Source organism: Mustela nigripes, chromosome 5, assembly GCF_022355385.1.
Source record: "Mustela nigripes isolate SB6536 chromosome 5, MUSNIG.SB6536, whole genome shotgun sequence".
NCBI lineage: Eukaryota > Metazoa > Chordata > Mammalia > Carnivora > Mustelidae > Mustela > Mustela nigripes.
Window position 1 is genome coordinate 72,954,768 of NC_081561.1, and position 22,232 is coordinate 72,976,999.

The following is a 22,232-nucleotide window of genomic DNA, read 5'->3' on the forward strand; positions in this document are numbered from 1 at the left end:
TTTTCTTAATATAGATGTTTATGTCTATAAACTTCCCTCCTAGAACTGCTTTTGCTGCATCCCTCACATTTTGGTTTAAGTGTTGTGTTTCCATTTATATGAACTTCCAGTTCATTTGTTTCAAGATATTTTTTAATTTCCTTTTTGATATCTTCTTTTTTCCATTGGTTGTTCAGGGGTGTGCTGTTTAATTCTACACATCTGTGAATATTCCAGTTTTCCTCCTGCTGTTGCTTTCTAGTTTCATACTATTGTGGTTGGAAAAGACACTTGGTATGATTTCAATCTTCTTACCTTTTCTAAGAATTGTTTTTTGACCTAACATGACCTATCATGAAGAATGAACTTGAGAAGAATGTATAATCTGCTGCTGTTGAGTGGAATGTTTTCTATATGTCTATTAGGTGCATTTGGTTTAGGACACATTTGACATTCAATGTCTTCGTATTGGTTTTCTCTCTAAATTATTTATTCATTGTTGAAAGTGGAATATTGAAGTCCTCTCCTAGTATTGCATTGTTGTCTATTTCTCCTTTCAATTCTTTTAGTATTTGTTTAATATATTTTGTTGCTGCGATGTTGGGTGCATACATGTTTACAATTGTTTTATCCCCTTCAAAAATGACACATTTATCATTATATAATAGCCTTCTTGCCTTTTTATAGTTTTTCTTAGTCTATTTTGACACAGCATAACTACTTTTGGTCTCTTTTGGTTTCCATGTGTTTGAAATCTCTTTTTCCTCTCCTACATTTTGAGCTTATCTGTGTGCTTAATGCTGAAGTGAGTCTCTTATTGGCAGGCAGCATATACATTCTTTTGAATAAAGAATTTAATCCACTTCCATTTAAAGTAATTATTGATAGGTAAGGACTTAGGAATGCCATATTTTTGCTTTCTCTTTTTTGTATTTCCTTTGTTCCTTTCTTTCTTGTTTGCTGCCACTCTTTGTGGATTCATGATTTTCTATAGTGGTATGCTTTGAATCTCTTATATTTATCTTCTCAGGTATTTCATGTAGTGTTTTGCTTTGTGGTTACCATGGGGTTTGCATAAAATATCTTATAAATATAACGGTCTTTTTAAAAGTGATAAAAGCTTGCCTGCAATTGCATATAAAAACTCTCCCTTTTTATTCCCCATCCTCATATTTTATGTTTTTGTTGTCACAATTTACCTTTTTTTATATTGTGTATCCATTAAGAACTTATTATAGCAATAGCTATTTTAATACTTCTGTCCTTTAACTATTTGATATAGTTACTTGTACCAGTATGTTTTATATTTTCATATATTTCCATGTTACTAATTAGCATCCTTTTATTTCAGCTTGAATTCCTCTTTTCAGCATTTCTTGCAAAGCAGGCTTAGTGGAGATAAACTCCCTCATTTGCTTTTTTTTTGTTTTTTAAATATAGGAAAGTCTTTATCTCTTCTTCATTTCTGAAAGACAACTGTGCCAGGCAAAATATAAGTGGTTGGCAGTGGTTTTTCTGTTAGCACTTTGAATATATTATCTCACTCTCTCCTAGCCTGCAAGATTTCTGCTGAGAAATCTGCTGATAGATATAGAGGTGTCCTCTTATATATAAATTTTTTTTTCTTTTTCTGCTTTTAAAATTTTCTTTATCTTTGATTTCAGACAGTTGCATTATAATGTGCCTTGGAGAAGATCCTTTTGGGTGGAAATTGGTCTGTCCTATTAGCTTCATGAACTTAAATGGTCAAATCTCTCCCCAGATTGGTAATATTGGTAATATTTTTAGCCATTATTTCTTTAAATAAACTTTCATCCTTCTCCTTCTCTTCTCCTGATATTCCAGTAATGCATAGATTGTTGTTTTTTAATAGTGTTCCACAATTCACATGGGCTTTCACTGTTTTTCATTCTTATTTCTTTTTGCTCACCTGAATGGATGATTGCAAATGACTTGTTTTCTAATTCACTAATTCCTTCTTTTGTTTGGTCAAATCTGTTATTGAAGCTCTGTATTGTATGCTTCAGTTTAGTCACTGCATTCTTCAACTCCAGGATTTCTGTTTGTTTGTTTTATAATGGTTTTTATTTCTTTCTTGAACTTCTCCTTTAGTCCGTGTATTGTATTCCTAATTTCATTTAGTTGTCTTTATAATTTGTTGTGGTTCACTGAATTTCTTTAAGAGGATTGTTCTACATTCTTTGTCAGGTAGTTCCTTAGGGTCAGTCATGGAAGCTTCATTAGTTTCTTTTGGTGGTGTCGTATTCCATGTTGTATTCATGATCCTTCTGTTTCTGTGTTGGTATGTGCATATTTGAGCAAGAAGCTACCTCTTTTGGTCTTTACAGATTGGCTTCAGCAGGCAAAGCTTCTCACCAGTCAACTCATCCAGAGATTCTGGGTATGATATCTCATGGTGTCCGTGGGCAGGATTACTACTGGAGTCTTTGGGCAGGCAGATCTGGTATCTGGTTTAGCAGGTGGGCAGGCCTTGTGTTTGCGTCCATTGGGAATAGCCTGGTGCCTGGATCTACAGGGGGTTGACTATGTGCCAGGGACCACTGGGGTGGGTTGGCATCTGAGTCTTGGGGACTGGGCCAGGGCTGGGATAGTTTAGGACTCTGGTTTCACAGAAGCCAGCCTAGAGGCTAAGGTCATGTGAGCTGGCCTGGTCCTGGGCAGGACAGGAGTCTAAGACTTTGAGATCCAGTCCAAAACCCAAGACCTCAGAAAGCCACCCAAAATGACCTGGTGCTTAGGGAGGGCAGGAGCCTGGGGTTATAGGAGCCCTGTTGGGCTCTGTGTCTATTGGGTTTGCCTGGCTTGGGATTAGGCTAGGAGTCTTGATCTATGGGAACTTGCATAGAGCCTGAGGCTGCAGGTCCCAGCCTATGCTGGGGCAGGCTTGGATCCTGGAGATTGTGGGAGTTTGCCAGTGCTGAGATGGGCCAGCAGCAGATTCATGGGATCTTCTAGGAATCTTGTGCCTGGGTTGCTGGCTTGAGGCTGTGGGAACTGGTCAGGTCCAGGGTGGTCTGGGTGCCTAGTACCATGGCAGCCACCTGGGACCTTGAGAATCAACCTGGTGCTGGCACAGGCCAATGCTGGTGTCTGTAGCAAAGTTGAGTACTCTCTTCACTCTTCTTCTTCCATGGGGAGGATTTCTCTTTCTGTGCTAAGCTGACTAGGTATGGAAGAGGGGATGGTATTCCTCATCTGGAATACTTAGCTCTTGTGAAAGTATTTTTGTGTATAGACAGTTTTCAAATTGATGTTTTGAGGAGGGAAGGGACACCAGAAATTTCTATACCATCATCTTGCTCATATCATTCCCACATGTTCTTTTAGCTCTTCTCATGATCTCATACATTTAGTTAAGAGACGATATTGTATCAGTTTAAAATATTAATGTAACTTCTCGGGAAAACACATGTGCAAATACATGAATGAAGTACATGTGTATGTCTGTTTGTACATTGTCAGAGCCTATATATTCCCTAAGGTCCATATTTAGAGAGCAATAAGTGTAAGAACAGTGTAGATCATTTGTTGGAGGAGAATTCTATAAGGCAGTGGTTCTCAAACAATAGCATAATCTGGGAACTTACTAGAAATGTACATGCTGAACCCCACCCCTGACCTCCAGAATCATAACCTCTGGGGGTGAGCCCAGCCCTCCAGGTATATCAGACACACATTGAACTTTGAAGTTGCTGATAACCATGAGTACATTTGTTAATACTATTCATTTAACAAAATCTGTGGCTATTTTTTTTTTTTTTGCAGTTTTGAGTTCCAGCTAATTGTGTATGTTACATTTCAGTAAATAAGGCTTAATTAGAATCAAAGAGAAAAGTTTCAATCTACTGAGACATAAACGGATAAAGCCAAAAAGAGAACATGCTTATGTGTTTCAACTTTTCAATATATATGACAGTAGTATTCTATTCAGATGCTTGCGATTGAGATCTATAAAAGATGTGATATGAAATCAAATTCATATGATGCCAGAATTTTTTATTTTTACAAAGAAAACAAACCATTGTAATTCTGATGTTTTCATGGAGATAGTAACTGGCTCCATATCACAGAATATGTTTCAAATAGTAAGAAGCAATATAACAGGTATCTACATACATGTATTTATCTATTTACAGGAATTTTAGTTTTCTTATAATTTTATTATGGCTTTTATGTTTTTGTATTTTCTCTGTTTCTTGAATTTTATTAAAAATGAATGAAATTATCAATGTAATATTTCCCATTTCTACTTCTACTATGCATTGACTTTAAAAAATGGTCATATTCAATGAATAAAAGAGAAAGTAGAAGGAAAAAAGGAGTAAAAAATATTCTAAAATATAAGACACATGAATGATAAAAATCAAAGCAGTTTCAAATTACATAAAAAAGTAAATAGCACATCTATAATTATAAATACTAAGGAATTTTTAAAGTAACATCTGACAAAAAATAAAATCTTGACCTAATATAATCAGAAACTCTAAATGCGTAGTGTGCTGGGGCAAGCAATAGATAAGAGGTTTTACGGGTTGGGTTTGGTTCTCACTCAAATACTCTTTTGCTGTGGAAACTTGACATGGCCATTTAACTTCCTCGGTTTTTCATTTACAAAAAGAAGAATGGAGGAAGTTAGATTAGATGGTTTCTAAGATCTCATTCAGGTAAAGTGATACAATTATGTTAAGTATTAATTTAAATCTAAATAGTAAATCATTTACAAAGGAGACACAATTTAGATAATCAACTTGAAAAATTGCAGCATTAATTTCTTCTGAGCTTATTGCTCTTTAGTAAATCTGTTTGCTCAATTCCTAATAAATTTTCTGCTGTTGAAAGCATGTTTAAGTCCAAAGAGAGAAGAACAAACTTTGTTTCTAAAACCAGTGCCTCTGTTCCAGATAATGTATCTATTTACACAGCTATTTATTAGTACAGAGCAAAAATTGACCCTGATGTAGATTTACATCTTCACCAGAAAGAACTATCAGACAGGCACTTTACCTTTTCAACTGAGTTGAAGATTAATATCCAAACTTTGTACCATATATATTGAATAAGCAAGCCATTTGGAGGAGAATATCATAACAACACTTACAGAATGCTTGAACCCGTTCAGTAACCTTATTATATTTTACTAGAAGCCAGTGTTACTCAGCTACATGTTTTATGAGATTTTGCAATCTTTTAATTAACAAAATTAAAATGGAAGTTTAAACGTTAAATATATTATAAAACTCTAAAAGAAATTGCTGTCTGACTTGTTTATGAATTTGAGTAAACAATCTTCTTTTATCAGTGGACATGTTTACATACAGAGGTGATCTTTTTTTTTTTTTATCAAATATACTATTTAAGTACTTGGCTAAAACAATACCATATTGTCATTTATCTAATATTTACAAATATATTTTTAGATATTTAATGTAAAATTGTGTGAAGCTTAGCATCATTTATGTAGTACTATAAATCTGAAAACTAAATTACAAATAATGCTTTGAACATTCACCTTTAATCTTCTAAAAGCCACTTGGTAAGCAAGGATGGCCTCTGACAATTAGAACTAAATTTCTGGAAGAATTTTTAGTTTATGTTAGGACTGATGGAAATGCAATCTGGTGGTAAGAAGTTAAAACATTGTTCATGGTGTCCTTTAATCTTAAAGGCAGCAATATTTGACAATATATTGAGACGGAGCTTAGAAAGTTCTTTACGGTTTATCATATTAAGATCTGTGGTAATATGGCCTCCTAGATACATTAACCCAGTGACATTCATACACAGAAATGACTTTTCATTCTTTATTGGTTTTGCACCAGGCTAAATTTTCTAGGTACCAATTATGTCAACTTTCTTGAGGCTGTATTAAATAAATTTCTATGAAAACTGTTTTGTTATTCAAGCAGCTACCCTTGAACATTCCATTCACAAGCCCTCTATTATCTTATATTTTGCCTCAAATGAATGGTGAGGGTACCTTGGGGAGGGGTCCCACTCCTTGATGTTCAAAGGGATTTAAAATGATGTTGATTTAACAGTTAGTAGCCAATGTTTTGTTTGCACCATGATTAGGTGTGAAAGATCAGAGGAAGTTAATAGAGAACCAGTAGAAAGATAGAGAAAGTTAATCAGAACCATTACTTTGAAGCCTTTTTAAATTTTTGATAGGAAACTTAATATAACACTGACAACACATCATGATTATTCAATTATTCAATCAATTATTCAACCATTCACCTAGCATTTAGAGCAAGCTAAGCACTCCAGTATCCAAAGAATATTTAGCCTATAAGGTTTACCTATTAATTGAGAAACTGAATTCTTATGAATGAATTGAATTCTGGTGACAGTCATAGTAATTAGATTTGGTTGAGATGCCATGCAAGGTATCTCTCTTTAAGAGCATAGAATGGATATCAGTTCTGATATTATATATATATATGTACATACATATATATATTTCAAAAAGTTGGGAGAATATAGAAGATATAATGATAAACGGGTTTACTCTACCACTGACTCTCATATCAAACTTCCTAAGAAAAAATCTTTTCTCTTCCAAACACATTCCGCATATTGGTAAATGACACTACATTCCATCTACAATTCCAACCAGAAGGTTGGAAGTCATCCAAAATTCTTCTCCATGCTTTGTTAGCCCTATTCAGCTCTTAACGAGCCCTGTTGATTCCATTTTCTAAATGTATCTTGAGTGTACTTCCACTTGTTCATTTCCTTCTCAGTTCCTGCCTCTGTTAGAGACTCAAATATATCATTTTCATTCCTCATCATATCATCCTATGTTTTTGCCCTCTTCTTGCTACTTTTCCCCATACCATGCTTATTTGTCAAGTCTCGGATCAGCTGTTGTCTCCCTCTGGAAGGCTTTCCTGGTCTCTTTCCAGGAAGAGTTAGATGCTCTTAATCTGTACTCTCAGCATCGTAATAAAACCATCATCTCTGTACATTGTAATTATTTGCAATACTTTGTAATTATTTACTCATTTGTCTTCCACAAATAAATTGTGAAATTCACTAGGCAGAGAGAGCAACGCAACTATCATCTTTGTATTCTTAGCGCTTATGCACTGTTTCACAGTGTCAACAATAATTGTCTTTAATGAACAAGTGACAACTCTATGTAAATGGAGGGTTACTCTATTGAGTAATGCATGCAACTAAACATACTCCCACTAATGACTCACTGAAGATGCTGCTAAAACATCTGAAAAGGGTTTGCAAGAAAGAGAGAGTTCCTTTAACTCTGTAGCCCTTCACTGAAACATACCATCAACAGAAATCTTCCATTTTTTTCTCTACATAGGAGATTTTTCAAAATTATGTTGTAATCATCTTGCTTTGGGGTATGAGAAAATAAAATATGTCAGAGTTTGTGTATGGAATTTTTCATTAATGTTAGTTATAGTTATTTCACCTATGAAAAGGAGAAAATTATACCATCTTTAGGTGTGACTATTGGGCAGTTCTATATATAATATGTATTCCCAATAATTTTCAATTGATTAGCACTATCTGGCTTAAGGATGTTTTAATCATTAAGATTTACTCAATCATATTACCCTAACATCACTGCATCACATCCTGATACCTTAAATGGGTCTTAGGAAAGAAAGGAGACAATAAGAAATTAACTCCCACCATGCTGAATCCCACAAGTGAGATTCAGTTCTTATTTTAAAAGTCAAGGCATTGGTAAAGTATGGGGTGGGGATGGAGCATTTGTGAGAAGGAAAGCTCAGCAAAATGTCTAAACTTTGATGGGCTTGTCTAAAGTTGTCAGGCCTGGCCTCAAAGAAACCATTATATCTGCCATGTTTGTTATTGGTCACATCAATCTCAGTTTCTGAACTTGAGAATATTCTGTTCTGAAACCAGAAATGTGGGAATAAAAGAGACAGTAGTTAATATTATTTCTTTTCTGTTCTTCTACACTCAAATAAATAGTACTATGTTTCTTTCTCAACATGTTTTATGTCATCAAGAGCTAAATTTGAATAGCATATGAAAGAAAAGAAAAAACTCCTCATGTTTGTCCACAAGAGGCAACTGAAACATTCCTCTTGGAATATGATTCAATTATTAAATATCAACCCTCCTTCAAGCATCTCACAAGTGTGAAACAGTCATCATAGGCTTGAGAAATATTCCCATGTGTGAATGTTTTGTTGATTCACTAAACTGAAAAACCAAAAGAATATTTGATCTAAGAACATAGTTTTGAAAACTGGATGATAAACTGTGTTACAAATAGTAAACAAGCATATCCAGTCATAGGAGAAAGAAAGAAAAAAAAAGATTGAGACTAGGTTTAAATAATTAATAAAACTAGCATATCTTACAATAGCAAAGAAGAGATAAACCAAACAAAACATTAACATGAGGGAACTGACTCTTGTAAATTTTGCAATATTTTGTCAAAGTAACTCACAAATTGGCCTGGAATCAGAGACCTTTCTAATAGAGTTGACTTCTTAACAGGCAAGTGTCTAAGAGGCTTTTGAGTTTTTCTTTTAATTTAGAAGAGCCAGACCATCATCTTCTTCTATGGCAAGTTATAAAGACTTCTGCAGTGTATTGCTTTTGCCTCCCTGAAACATCTCAATTCAAGTCTCATTACCACCTTCCTCATTACCACCTTATCTCCCTCAATTAGCTTTTAGATTGGGTTGCAACTGAGAAGGAGGATTTTCAGTGACAATTTTATAAAAAGGACTTAAAAAGAGCGATTTTTGATGCCCATAAACTACAGAAGGAAGAAAATCATTCTGGGCGAAGGCTGAAAACTAAAAATTGACTTCTGGGGAATTCTAAAACATATACTGTAACCTCTGAAGAAAATGACATATCTAAATAGTGGTTAATAACTCTTTGTTTATACTAATGCATAAGTACAGTTTAACAGTTTTAAAGGAAACCATCTCAGAGTCCACAGTCTCTCAAGGACTGAGGGTTTTGGAGGGGAGGAGGTTGGGGGTTTGGGCGAACCTGGTGGTGAGTATTATGGAGGGCACCAATTGCATGGAGCACTGGGTATGGTGCATAATAAACAATGAATTTTGGAACACTGAAAAAGACTTGAATAGAATAAAAAATAAATACATGAAACCATTTTCTTCTCTTAATAAAGACAACTTCTTTAGGAACCACACAGCATGTGTCAGCTGAGAAAAACTGTACCTGTCATAGACTGATTCAGAAGCAACTAATGGGACTAAGTTTGATTGATTGAATTGACTAAGAAATATTACATCTCCAGTCTCCAGAAGATAGAGTTTGTGTAAACAATTTAAGACATAGTACTCAAGTCACCGTTAAAAATAGAAAAAAAGGAGAAGATTTTAGTACAGAAGTGGCTAATCAAAAGTTAAGCATGACAAAACAAAATTTTCTTTCCTTTTGGTAAGCCATAGAGCCAATGATTCTGTCTCAGATTTTGAAAGACTATACTAAATCTTCATTCTGGAAACTTGCAGTCTCCCGTACGTAGGAGTCTAATTTAAGATAACATGTTAAATATTTATTTTGTGCCCAGAACCATGCAAAATATTTTAAATGAAATACTTTAACATTTATAATAAACCTCATAAGGTCAGTTTATCCATTTAGTAAATTAGGAAACAGGCTTCCAGATCCATTTGACTGTATAACTGAAATTCTTACTCATCTGTTCATTCAGAAACATTCACTGAGCTCTTATTATGTGCCAGGAACTGTTTGAGGCAGAGGAAATACATGAAACAAACTAGCAATCAACCAGTCCTAAGGAACATATAGTACCCTGCCCTGCTTTATTATTAGTATCATCTAGAATTGTTGTCTAAGAATGATTTAAGGCTCATAATTCAAAATAGAAGGCTTATAATTCAAAACAACTTCAAATGTTGTATTTTAGGTTTTCTGCTCTTGTTCTTCACCCACCTCCCTCTCCTGCCTCCTCTATCATCTCCATTATTCTGAGAATAAAATGGTAATAGTATACTTGAGGTTCTACATTTGGCAGTAAACTGTATCAAGGACATGTTGGCAAGAGGAAGGTATACTACATTTTAGGTTACTTAGAAGTCAAAGAGGACAATTTGTGACACTGGAAGTCTTTTGTTCACGTGGAGTGTGAGAATGAGGTTATTGACATGTTGAAAGAAGTCAGGTTCTTCTATGAATTTTGTAACCTGGGGTAACATTTGATCTTTATATTAGCTTCTTTGCCTCTAACTTGGGCAAAATAATGGATCCTAAATCATAAGATTATCATGACATCAAAATTACGTTTTATATATCTGAATAAGTCCTTCTGATTATTTAATCACTCCACCAATATTAGTTATTTTTTTCATTTTCCAAGATTTGAATTAGAAGGTATCTAATAAATGTCCTTGAACATAGTAAAAAATCATTACAGTTTTCTTGATTCATTGTTTCTTTTCAGTAATAAACCCTCCCAGCATATTATAATGACACATAACTGTTGACTACACAGAAAACATTAGTCTCTGATAGAAATGGTTGTGGACTTGCTGTCTTAAAGATTTACATGAGTCTGTAGGGATAATTATGAAGTATTTATCACCACTGTCACTTACTAGCAAGCACTCAATTTTCCATATTAGTGTAATTTCAATACAATTTTTATCCTACAAGAGAATGAGGACCCCTGCCCCCTAAAATTACATTAGAATTTTCTGTCTTCTTATTTATGCAAAAAAATGAAATTTTAAGATAGCAATGTCTGGTTATAAATAAATTACACATGTTAGCATATCTTTACTGTTCTAATTGCAACACAACTGAACATTAACTCCAGTCTTTCTCATTTTGTTTCTCTTTTCTTTTTTTAATTCATGTTGTCACTCATTTTTTAAAAATTCTATTATCTTTGCTCTACTGCTTCCCCAAATCTTTTAAGTAAATGTAAGACATAATTTCTCACAGTGCATTTGGATGAACACCGCTATTATATTACAGAAAAGATATCATGGTTGAATAAATTTGAAAAGCATTGGGTAAAAAAAGGCTCATCTTGTTTCTTTTCTATCAGACTTCCCTAATGTGTTCATATATATGATAAACTCTAAGCATTTTTTCCAGACTTACTTAACCTCAAAATTCTTTCATGTACCAATTATAACTAGTCTTCTATGCAAAACACTGCCAAACACAAGTGCAAGAAATAGCTTACTTAAACTGAAGGACATCCTCCCACTCTTTATAGTTACAAAGAAAAACTTCACACCAATAATGTTATTGATGTATACCCTTAGCTGAACCGTATGAAATTACATGGTTTTTAAGGAAGAAGGACTTATTTCACGGTTTTAAAATTAAAAGTGGTACTACATGAACCCCTGTGGTAATATTATACAAATAAACAAGTAACAGATGAGAAGATCTATATTGGAAAGGAAATGTTTTGATCTTTGTGGTAAATATTTAAACAAAATGAAATACTTTTAGGTGTGATATACACAAATCCTTTCTCTCTCAGGTCTTCAAAAAGGAAGTGAGTGCATGCCTTAATTCTTAACATTTTTCCATGCATTATTGTGTTTTACTGACCCTGTAAACCTGTAAAGTTCTAAAGATGTTTGCTGCTGTATCTATGATAGATTAGGAACCATTTAAAACAACAGTTTCTCTGATATCACATTTTACCCTCTTTTTATTTTGCCATGCTGTTTACCTAAGGAGTTCACACTTATTCCTTTTTCAGAGAAGTCTTTAAAGTAATAGTCTATAATTTTTACAAAGTATATAATGTATATTTTCTGGCCCCAATTTCTGGTCTCCAACTAAACACCTCAAACTATAGAAATTTGGTTTTCCTTTTATTTAACTCCACTAAAACTGCTTGTAAGATCATCAGTGACTATGTCATACATTCCAATGAATATTTTTCAGTTTTTATCTTACCGCAAATTTCTGTTACATTTGACACTTTGACAACTTCCTCCTCCTTAAAATTCTTTCCCCTCTCAGTTTCTGAAACAATATATCAAATTTCTAAGAGAATTCCTTCCCTCCTTTCTTAAAAAAATAAATAATTAACTCCTTCAAGCTTTTCTTCTCAATAGACTCCCAACACACTAGTGTTCTTGGTTTGTTTCCTTGGTCCTTGGTCTTGCTCCCTCAATTCCCTTGGTGGATGTCAGTAATTCTCATTGTTTAAGCCAGCACAACTTTGCCAGGAATTTCCACATCCACTACCATATTTTCTCCCCCGATACCTGATAATCATACCTGATAAATGCCTATCCCACAGGTACCTCTAATTCAATATTTCTTTTCCCCATAGATTATAAACTCTAGGAGGACAGGAACTTGACTATATTCACCTGCATAGCACAACACAACTTGATTGTGTTTATACTTGTGCTTTACAATATTGCCTAGCCCTTTGTAACTGCTCAGCAAAATATTGTATAATATATATGTCAAAAATGTACATAATATATAGAGCTTCCTTTTTTTCCCCTTAAATCTGCTACTTCTTTTGGAAATTCCAAATACAGTAAATGACATTACTTTTCACATACTATTCCAAGATAGAAACCTGGGGGTTATCCTGAATTTTTCTCATCCCCAACCCTAAATTATGGCAATTTTACTTCCTAAATACTTGTATAATAGCTCTCCTCTTTTCCTTCGTACTAATGTTCTACCAAGATCTTTTTACTAACTCTAGAGGTGTCAGTGCAACATCTCATCACCCAGAAAACGGATTTCCTGAAACTATTGGCATCCTTTTATCTTCAATTTCTGTGGTTATTCAGCATCAGCTTTTTGAAATTCTACTTTAAGCTATACCTCATTTTGCTTAAAGACTTTTAATTGTTCCCAATGTCCTTTAGCAAAAAGGACACAGCCCTAACTAGGGAAGCACAGTTTTTCTGTTGCTGTTCTCTTAAGCCTTGTCTACTCCTGTTCTCGACTCACACTTCGTTCTGAAGTGAGAGTGAAATCCTTGTCCTACGCGGTGCTCCTGACTGCGTTCCATCTAGTCGAGGCTTCCATGAATCTGCCTGTCAGAGATGCCCTGCCCAGGCTTTCTTCACCCGGTTTATCTTTACCCACTTTCTGAGACTATTCATATGCCCTTTCCTTTGGGAAAATTCCCCTGAACCAATAGGCTGGAGAAATAGAACTGTCCACTGTATTGAGAAAGCACACTCCGCACAACTTTTCCTGCTTATTTGTTTGATTTTATCTATTTATTTTTGTTACTGTTATCTCTTTATTTAAGGATCTCTGCCTTGATATGAAATATTTCTAGAGAATTTATGTTATTCATCTTTATATCTTCAACACCTAGCACACTTTTAAATACATGGTAGAAATTCAATAAGTTTTTATTGAACTAAACAGCCTCTGATCCTACCATAACTTAGTTTCATTAATTAAATTGAGATTTGCTTATTTCTACAATTTATAGGAGCCCTGCCTATGCTTTCTGGTTAACTTAAAGGGTATATACTATTTAAGTGGTATGTGAGGTGGATAGGAGAAGAAAGAGACGAAGAAAGAAGAGAGAGGGAGGATACATTTTCTCTTGTCAAAAGATCCAGTTAATAAAGTATACACACACACACACACACATATATATATATAGTAGGTCCGCTGTAGTAATTTTTAGATAGTTATTGCTTGTGTTTAGTTTACATGATGACAAACATAAATTGAATAAACAATAAGAAACAAGTTCTTTGAGCGACGTGAGCCACAGATACTTTGATGACTGATAAGTGTGAGCACATACAGCTTTTCTCTGGCTAAATCACCTGTTGTGATCCACCAATTGTGTCAGTCTTAGCCAGCTGGTAACATATACAGACAACTTACTCTTTGCATACATATTTTGCTAGCAAATACAGGTTTATTTATTCCTTTTAAGCTCAAACGAATATGCAAATATGTCCAGCACTTGTTTGCTTGTGCTGTGTCATAAGAAATAATGTTTCCTCAATCATTTCTCAGATGACCGAAGTCCAGAAATCATCCATCAAGTGAAACAGCAGATGGACAATGTCAACTAGAGCTCAGTACTTGTGAGGACTTCACTGCTGGTGAGGAAAAACCATCCAAAGATATCTCCACTCCAAATTAGCCAAGTTTTTGGTAGAGAGAAACTTCATGTTTTTCTTCCCAAGACAAGGGCAGCAATAGATATCTGTTGTGGAGGCCGAGAAAATTAAGGCCATCCCACCTCAAGTTTAGCTGATGTGGGAAACAGAGGGAGAAGAAAATCATTAAAATTCCTCACCTATTGACAAGCCCTTGAAACAGATAGAGTGGCTCTCCCCTGGGCATTTAACTGCCCTCACCCTGAGATTTTGCTAAGGACAATCCTAGCCTGACCAACCCCCTACCCTGACAGGTCTGACCAGAATCCTGTAAGTCTACTTTAACAATTCCTTTAGGAAAACTTTATCTCTAAACCTCCAAGATAGTGTTGAGAAAAATTCCCAAGTATATGACCCACTGATATACATCTAAAGGGTCTCACAAGATTTTTATTATATTATTATATATATTATATTATTATACCTTTCCTCAGACAACAACTAGCCCCTCAAGGTCCTGGAGACCTCGCTTCCAAAATTCCTTAGAGACTTACATCATAACCCCCTTTGTCCTCATCCACTGCCGAGTCCACCCCTACTCTGCCTTTAAAAACTCTGACTGTAATCTGGCTCAGGGTCCAAGTCCCTATGGGTATACTTGGGCCCAAGCTTAAGCTTGTTAAAATAAACCCTCGTGTGATTGCATCAGTGCTTGGCTCCTTGGTGGGTCTCTCAGACGCAAAAACTCGGGCATAACATCTATCATATCTCAAATTTTAATGAACATACTAATGACTTGGGGATCTTGTTAAATTCTTATTCAGCAGTTATTGGTAAGATCCAAGATTCTATATTTCTAAGAGGCAGCCAGGTGGTGTTGCTGTAGTTTTGAGGACTACACTTGAAATAGCAAGGGTATAGATGACGAACTTTTATATTTTTCTGTTTTTCATGGATTTGAAAGTACCTTCACATATATTATATCAATGAGCCTCACAATAAGTCCGTTAGATTGGCATGAGATCTGTTGGTGGTGGTTAAGAAAAGAGATTCAGCACTTAAGAGATTTGTTGTAAATCTCTTCACATCTACTGTCTCAGAGCTCCTCTTTCTAGCTTATCTTTCCTTTATTAGTCTCTTACATTTAAAAAAAACCAAAACTGCCTCTACATGTCTTATACCACAAAACCAAGACAGATGTCAAAAATATATTTTAAAAAATATTAACCAATTCCTTTCTTCCCATAAGAATGATTTTGTTGACATGTTGTGGCTCTGGTGGCTTCAGAATGACTTCCTGTCTCAGAAATTAGAGAAGACTACACAGCTCACAGCAGAGATAACATAGGAGCTTAGATACACAGTTAGAAGAAACCCTTTCAATAATTATGGATACCAGATTGTATGGTAGAGGAAAATGTATGTAACCAGACCAAGGCTGGAGAACTCATGGTGCATGTTTATAAGCAGAGAATAGTGGCGGGTGGGAAAGTGGGCCACCAAGACTGAAGGCAAGGTTTGTGGGTAAGATGCTTTTAATATGGGCCCAAAGTGAAGGAAAAATATTCAAAGACAGTTTTGAGTAAACAAAATTCCGCAGATCTGGTTCTCTTTTTTAAATGTCTGTGTGAGTTCATGGGGAGCCGTGGTAGTGGTGGATTACACGAAAGGAGAGCACAGGAGGAAATATGGTGGGGGTTAGTTTGATGTAGTAGCAATGGATCTGGCTCTGTTCCCTGCAGATACTCATTTAGGAAAAACAACTCGCATAGGCGTGTGTTGGATCTGTCTATGAAGAGGAGATGGAAACAAGAGGATTGAGTCACAGATTTATCTATTCAGGTAAGAGATGATGAGAGCTAAAACTATGCTTTTACCAAGAAAGGAAAAGAAAGAGGGGAGCACAAATTTGGGAGATACATAGCTTGATACCTAATTGGATACTGGGTTCTGAAAGAGAAGGGGAAGCTGCAAATGACTCCAAAGCTTAAGTCAAGGCAATTGAATGGTGACTCATGAATTTCATTTCTTGAGATAAGGAGCAACCATAGTAACAACAAAGACAATGGAAGTGCTTTGAGTTCAATCTTAAACAAAGTGACCTGTAGGCAGAATAAACAAGTGGAAATGTTTGACAGTTAGAAATACAGCTGTAGAACTCTGAAGAGTTTGTTTATGAATATTAATATTCTTGATAGTTAAGAAAAATAATTTATTACATTACTTATGCAAGCTTTTTTGTGTTTTTAATTATATTATGACTTATAATTAATATCCATTGCTTCCCGAAAAGAACACTTAGCTATTCTCCAATTACCTAATGAAATGCACGTCCTATTTGCCATCATTTTCATTGGAGGGTAAAAAAAAAACAAAGGAATTTGGTGGCTAATAATATCCCATGTCAAAAATAAATCATTATAAATGTTGCTCCAGTATTTAAAAATGTAGTCATTTTTTGTTATTTTATTTTTTAACAGCATCGATTAAATGGTTTAGTTTTTGCCGACGAAAGTTTTTTGTTTAGGTTTTTTTTTTGGATACAAGAGACAGTAAACATGGTTAAATATTGTGCAGGAGCCAGTATATTATGAAGCAAGAAAACCATCCCCTGGTTTTGGCAACGAACATGTTAGTAGTTACCTTCACATGGAGAGTTTAGGAGAAAAGATCATTCTGCAGGAGTGGCTTCCTTCATGGATACTTAGTTTTAATTTAATCTACCCTTTCATTATTCCCTCAAAGCCCAGGGGCCTTTTGTTCTTCCTCATAATTAAGCAAATTCCTTCCACTTACAGTATCCTAACTTCTCTCAACTGGGGACAGTTCTCTCCCAATCAGTATCTCCCTCTGGATTTCTTGTTCCTTCCCTCCCTGGAATACCCCACTGGACTATCACCAACATGAGAACAACAAATATGTTTCCTTGATCCTACCTGCTGAAATAAAATGTTTTGCTTCTCTTTAACCAAAAACTCCTGGAAAAAGCGGTTCACTCTCTGTCTCCACTTACTGATAAGTCCCTTTGTTAACTCTTTCTACTTCTACTGGTCTACTGAAAATGCTCTCCTAAATGTCACAAGATGACAGACTTTTGTCAAATATAATGACTTTTTCTCAGTCATCATGTCTCATGTGTCTCATGTTCTTTCTGAGACATTTATACTGCTGACTTCTCCACGTGTTCTTGTGTAAGGACCTATTTAGTCAGAGGCCTCCATCCAGGTTAAACAATAACCTTGTTGCTTAACCCTTAAACTGTCCTGCTCCCCTTCCCTCAGGGGACTTACTTAAAAACAAGTCCTGGAAACCAGCCCCAGGTAACAAAGCCCAGATACAAGAATGGGTCAGGCCAGGTGGAGACATCTGATCAGTTGGGGGTTGCATACTGTCTCCCTAGCTACCAAGGAGTATGGACCCCACCTTTTGGGAGCCTTTTGGGTGCCAATTCTAACCAAGGTGATAGGCTAGGTCAAATGTCTACTAAAGGGTAAATCGTAATTCAATTGGTCACTTAGCATCACTGTGCAGGTTTCTCTGTGTGTTACAATTTCAATGGCTACCTGTGCGTGCCCAGACCCAACCACATGGCCTTTGCCCTTAAAAACTAGTCTGTGAAACAGAGAAAGGTCACCCTCTCTTGTAAGAGGTGTGGCCCCAAACATTCAGTCTGATTCTTGATGCTTGGCATGGAATAAAGCTTTGCTTGACCTTTGCTTTATATCAGTCTCACTCCTTTAATCACGGACCCATTATTGGGGGACATATCACTTGAAAGGGTCCCTGCTTGGGACGCTGAAGCACTGTATTTCCTGGTCTTCCAGGGAACCCACTTTTACTTTTCCAAGAAGCTGTCCTTCTCTTCATTCTCCACTCCATGTTACTTTTTCTCAAACAGCTCCTTTTCCTTTTTGCCTCTGAACTCTAAACTTCTAAATTCACACATACCAAACCTCCTCTGAGGGTTCCAAGTGAATGCTCCCAGTGTCCAAGTGTCTCTAGGATATCTCTGTGTGGACGTCCCACCAGCATCTGCCCGCCTGCACTGCCTTTGCAACCTCTACGTTTGATCACCTTCTCATCTTCCATGCTTGAGACCTTGGAGTTCGGTATAACTAATGTCATCAACACCTAGTCTTTTCCTGTGAAACAGCTTGATAGTTCTAAATGCAATGATAGTGTAGTACAGAGAATATGACTGTGTTTTCAAAGTGTATGATTTCATGTAACTGAAAGAATATATAACAAGATGCTATTAGTATTTTCGGGGGTTGCTAGGTTCCTGCCTTTTAAAAACTTAATTCCTAATAATTCCACACTGTAGTCATAGCTATAAATAATCTTAAAAATAAAAAATTCACTTCCTCATTGATTCTTCTCTCTACCAATTTCTCTCATCATCACTTATGATTTACTTTTTATTTATTTTTACTTTTACTTGCTTTCTCCCATCTTTAATATTTAATTACTGCAAAATCTTGAGTCAAATCTCTGATTGAAAATTCTTTCTGTAGGAGTTCACCCCACACACCATTATATGCCTCATGATATTACTTTCTTCTTCCATGTCATATTCTAAGAATCCAAACTTTTCACTTTGGCCTCCAAATCGCCCTTTCCTGGGTTTCCAAAAGCCCCCTCTGGCTACATACCAGGGCTGCTGTCTTGCCATCTTCTGTTCCTCTTCCTCATTTGGTGCCTAGCATCTGCTTTGGTCCTTGGTCCTCTCCTCACAGCCTCCTGCTGATAGCAGGCCCGTCCTTCCCCTAAGCTAACTCCTCGATAGACTGACCATGTACCAAAGCTGAACCAAAAGGCAAGCATCAAATTGATTTTTTTTAACAACCCTGCTGGCTTGTTATGATGATATTCCTTTGATAGATAAAGAAATTGAAGCTCAGAAATCTTAAGTAATTTGAGTAAAGCCGTGTCCTTAGCAAATGAGAAAAGAGTCAAATTCACGTCTTTCCAGTCTAAAACCAGTGCCGCTTCCACTGTCTCAGCTGCTCTTGAATTTTCCTGAAATCCTAGCATAAATCCATCATCTCCCTGAGGTTTTCCTTGATAGATAAGACCATGGCGGGGGGGCTCCTCCCTTGAGTCCTCTAGAACACTCATCTATAATATGATTGTCTTGTAGCCATCATTTGCTAGTTCATGTTTAGTTCCTTGATTCTACTCTCTTGTGACGGAAGTAGTATCTTATCACTTGTTTGTAAGTTTTGCCTCACCAAGAACAATCCAGAATATATGGCAGTGAGGCAGTGATATTAAGCATAATATATGTTTTCAATAAATTGTTGATTGATTATATAACATATGCCATTAATGCTAATTTCTCTTTCCTTTCAGGAAGTTAAAAATAAATATAACATAAAGATAGACATAAATATTTAATGCAAACTAATAATAGGAAATTTATAGTGCATATTAGTTTTCCCATTACATACTAACAGTAAAATAAGGCATCAAATACAGCGTTATGCTTACAGGAAGGAGTAATGTCATGTAATTTTTATTTGGTTGGCAATCTTTCACTGACACCAGGAAGAGTGCTAACAACAATAGGGCAATTTTTATGTGTAGTTTCCCATTTCTGTCAATATATCTAAAGCTCAGTTATAAGCTTTGATGTTAAGACTCAATATATCATATCTTTATTATGCACTTTTCTCACTGTGTAAAATTGGTCACTTTTTTCCATTTATCTTTCAGAGAATGCAGGCTTTCAGATTTTATAAAAGCACTCAAAATGGCTATGTTTTTTCACTAAAAAAACAAGAAATTCCTTTTGCTATGTTAATAGTACTTTCAAAAGGAGTGACAATCATTCAAGTTAATATTTAATATGTACATAGAAGGGTAAAACGAGTATTATATATAGGTTAAACTTTGTAGAAATGAGTATATACAAATACTTTAAGACAATGATAAGTTTGTCTGTGTGTACCTAAAACTTTCACTGTATGGGGAGATAGAGATGTAAACATTTTTGCCTATGTAAATATAGACATATAAATATCTTCATATAGATATAAAATATTTGGAATAAGGTTAGTTAGCCCTAGGAATATTGTCATTACTAATTGGAATTTTTAGTTTTATTTTTCTGCATTGCATTCTATGATGTTTCTTCTAACTGTTAACATCTGTCTTAAGGCTACCCGGCTAATCTCTTGTCCTCCCCACTCACAGAACCTGTTTTCAGAAATTCTATTTTGCCTTCTTGGTCATTGATTTGAAAATTGGTGACCAAGAAAGCAAAGGATTACCATTCCAAAGAATATTTTCATACTTAATTAGTGGGAAAGGAAGTGGTTGAATCTAATGTTGACCCATACAAAACCACTGTTTTTCCTATAAAATTTAAAAAAAGGGTTGAATATAGGTGATTTCATAAGGTTCAATGAACATAAGAATAAGTTTTAGGCATTTGTCGCGATCTGGCTGAAGGCAGATCTGCAATTCAAATCAAATTGTCCCCTTAGCACTTTGTAAATAATGCTCTGTTGCCCATTAGATGAATAAGGACCAGCAATATGCTAATAGTTCCAGTGCTTTGATGACATTATCCAGAAAACAAAGAATCTATTTTAACTTTAAAATACCTTCAAGTTTATTGCTTATTACATTTAAAATAAATGGGACGGGGTCCATCAGTATTTTTGTAATGTTTTGAGCATCTCAAGGCCCTACCCATCTCTGATTATAAAACTAGCCATGTTCATAACAAACAGAACATCTATTTATGTGTAATCTTATCAAGTATCCTTACCTGCTTTGAGCATCTTTTCATCTTTTTTAATATCAGATTCTGGGGTAAAACATACACATACACGAATACAAAGAAACAGGGGAAAAAATCAGCATTTGAAAAAACCATACAAAAGAGTTTTAATAGATTTTTCTCATCTGTTCTCAATTTCAATTATAGTTACATACTTTTATCAATATGCAATGAAACATTTGTTCTTAGTAAATTATAAAGTAACAAGCAAAAGGACTTGGATTTTAAAATCCACTTTGCTCAAAAAGTTTCATACCTAAACATACTAAGTAATTTGGCACCTTGTCTTTAATAAGAGCTCACTTTTTATGATTCAGAAGTTCTCTAAGTAATACTAATAAAAAATTAATAAAAACCGGGGGGGGAAAAGTGTGGTAATTTTTCCTAATTTAACCAATTCAAGCAATTTATTATTTTTGACTACATACGCTCAATTCATGGAGCGCCACCTGGTGGTTAATTTAATAATTTCAAATTGGTATAATTCTTGTTTTTATTAGTATTAGTTACTAATTTTACAAAATAAATTAAATTGACTTAAGTTTAGTATAATAACATAAAACCTTATCAGAATGAAGTATTTTGATTTTTTAGGAAATGACTTTTATCTAAAAACTGCATTCCAACTTAATATCTGTATTGGATAAAGGTATAGTTTTATAAACTTCACGATACCATCCCAAACAAGGTAATTGTTGACTATATTTTCACATTTCCTGGTTTTTCCTGTTGTTTAAACAATGGTTCCTAGGCCTTATAGTTCTCCTTTTTTGGCATAAAGTCTTGTTTTTATTAATGGAATGGTTCCAGTGTGTTACAATTTTTCCTTCCAATAGCAGAAAAGCAGATCTCATAGTTGTGATACTTTTTAAATACAGTCTGTGTTATCAGAGATAAGCTACCTGGATTTGTTTGAATTCTCATTTTCTGGAGTTACCAAAAAAAAAAAAAAAAAAAAACCACCCACCAATCCTCATTTGTTTAACACCAGAATTTCAATAGTAGAGAATTACATGGCCATTCACACCCTACTTCCTATAATACTTGAATGCATAGCCTGTAAAAAGTGGTATCACTTTTGCTACTGTTGCCCTTCAACATGCCCTGGCACACATTCCTCTCTTTTTAGTTAACACATTTGCTGAACTGGGTAGGGCAAACACTATCTTATTACTTTCCATGTGCCTTAATGTTATATAAAATTTTGTTATGTAAGTTTTCACTTAAGTTTTATTTATTGTCTGTGTCCCCTTTTTAGATTTTAATTTCCACAAGAACAACAACTGAGTCTTGTTCACTACTGAAATAACAGCATTTGTTCAAATATTTGACACGTGGTATATGGTCAAAATTTTATGGGATGAATGAGT

At 35.1% G+C, this 22,232-nt stretch overlaps 1 protein-coding gene across 1 annotated transcript in view; it reads right to left on the bottom strand.

The window, feature by feature from the left end:
* The window catches only part of TRDN (triadin), a 294,196-nt gene that overhangs the window by 15,480 nt on the left and 256,484 nt on the right, over positions 1-22,232 (bottom strand). The window contains exon 26 of the mRNA XM_059401567.1: positions 20,851-20,891. Within this exon, the coding sequence (XP_059257550.1) occupies positions 20,851-20,891 (41 nt within the window). The remainder of the gene's footprint in view (positions 1-20,850; positions 20,892-22,232) is intronic.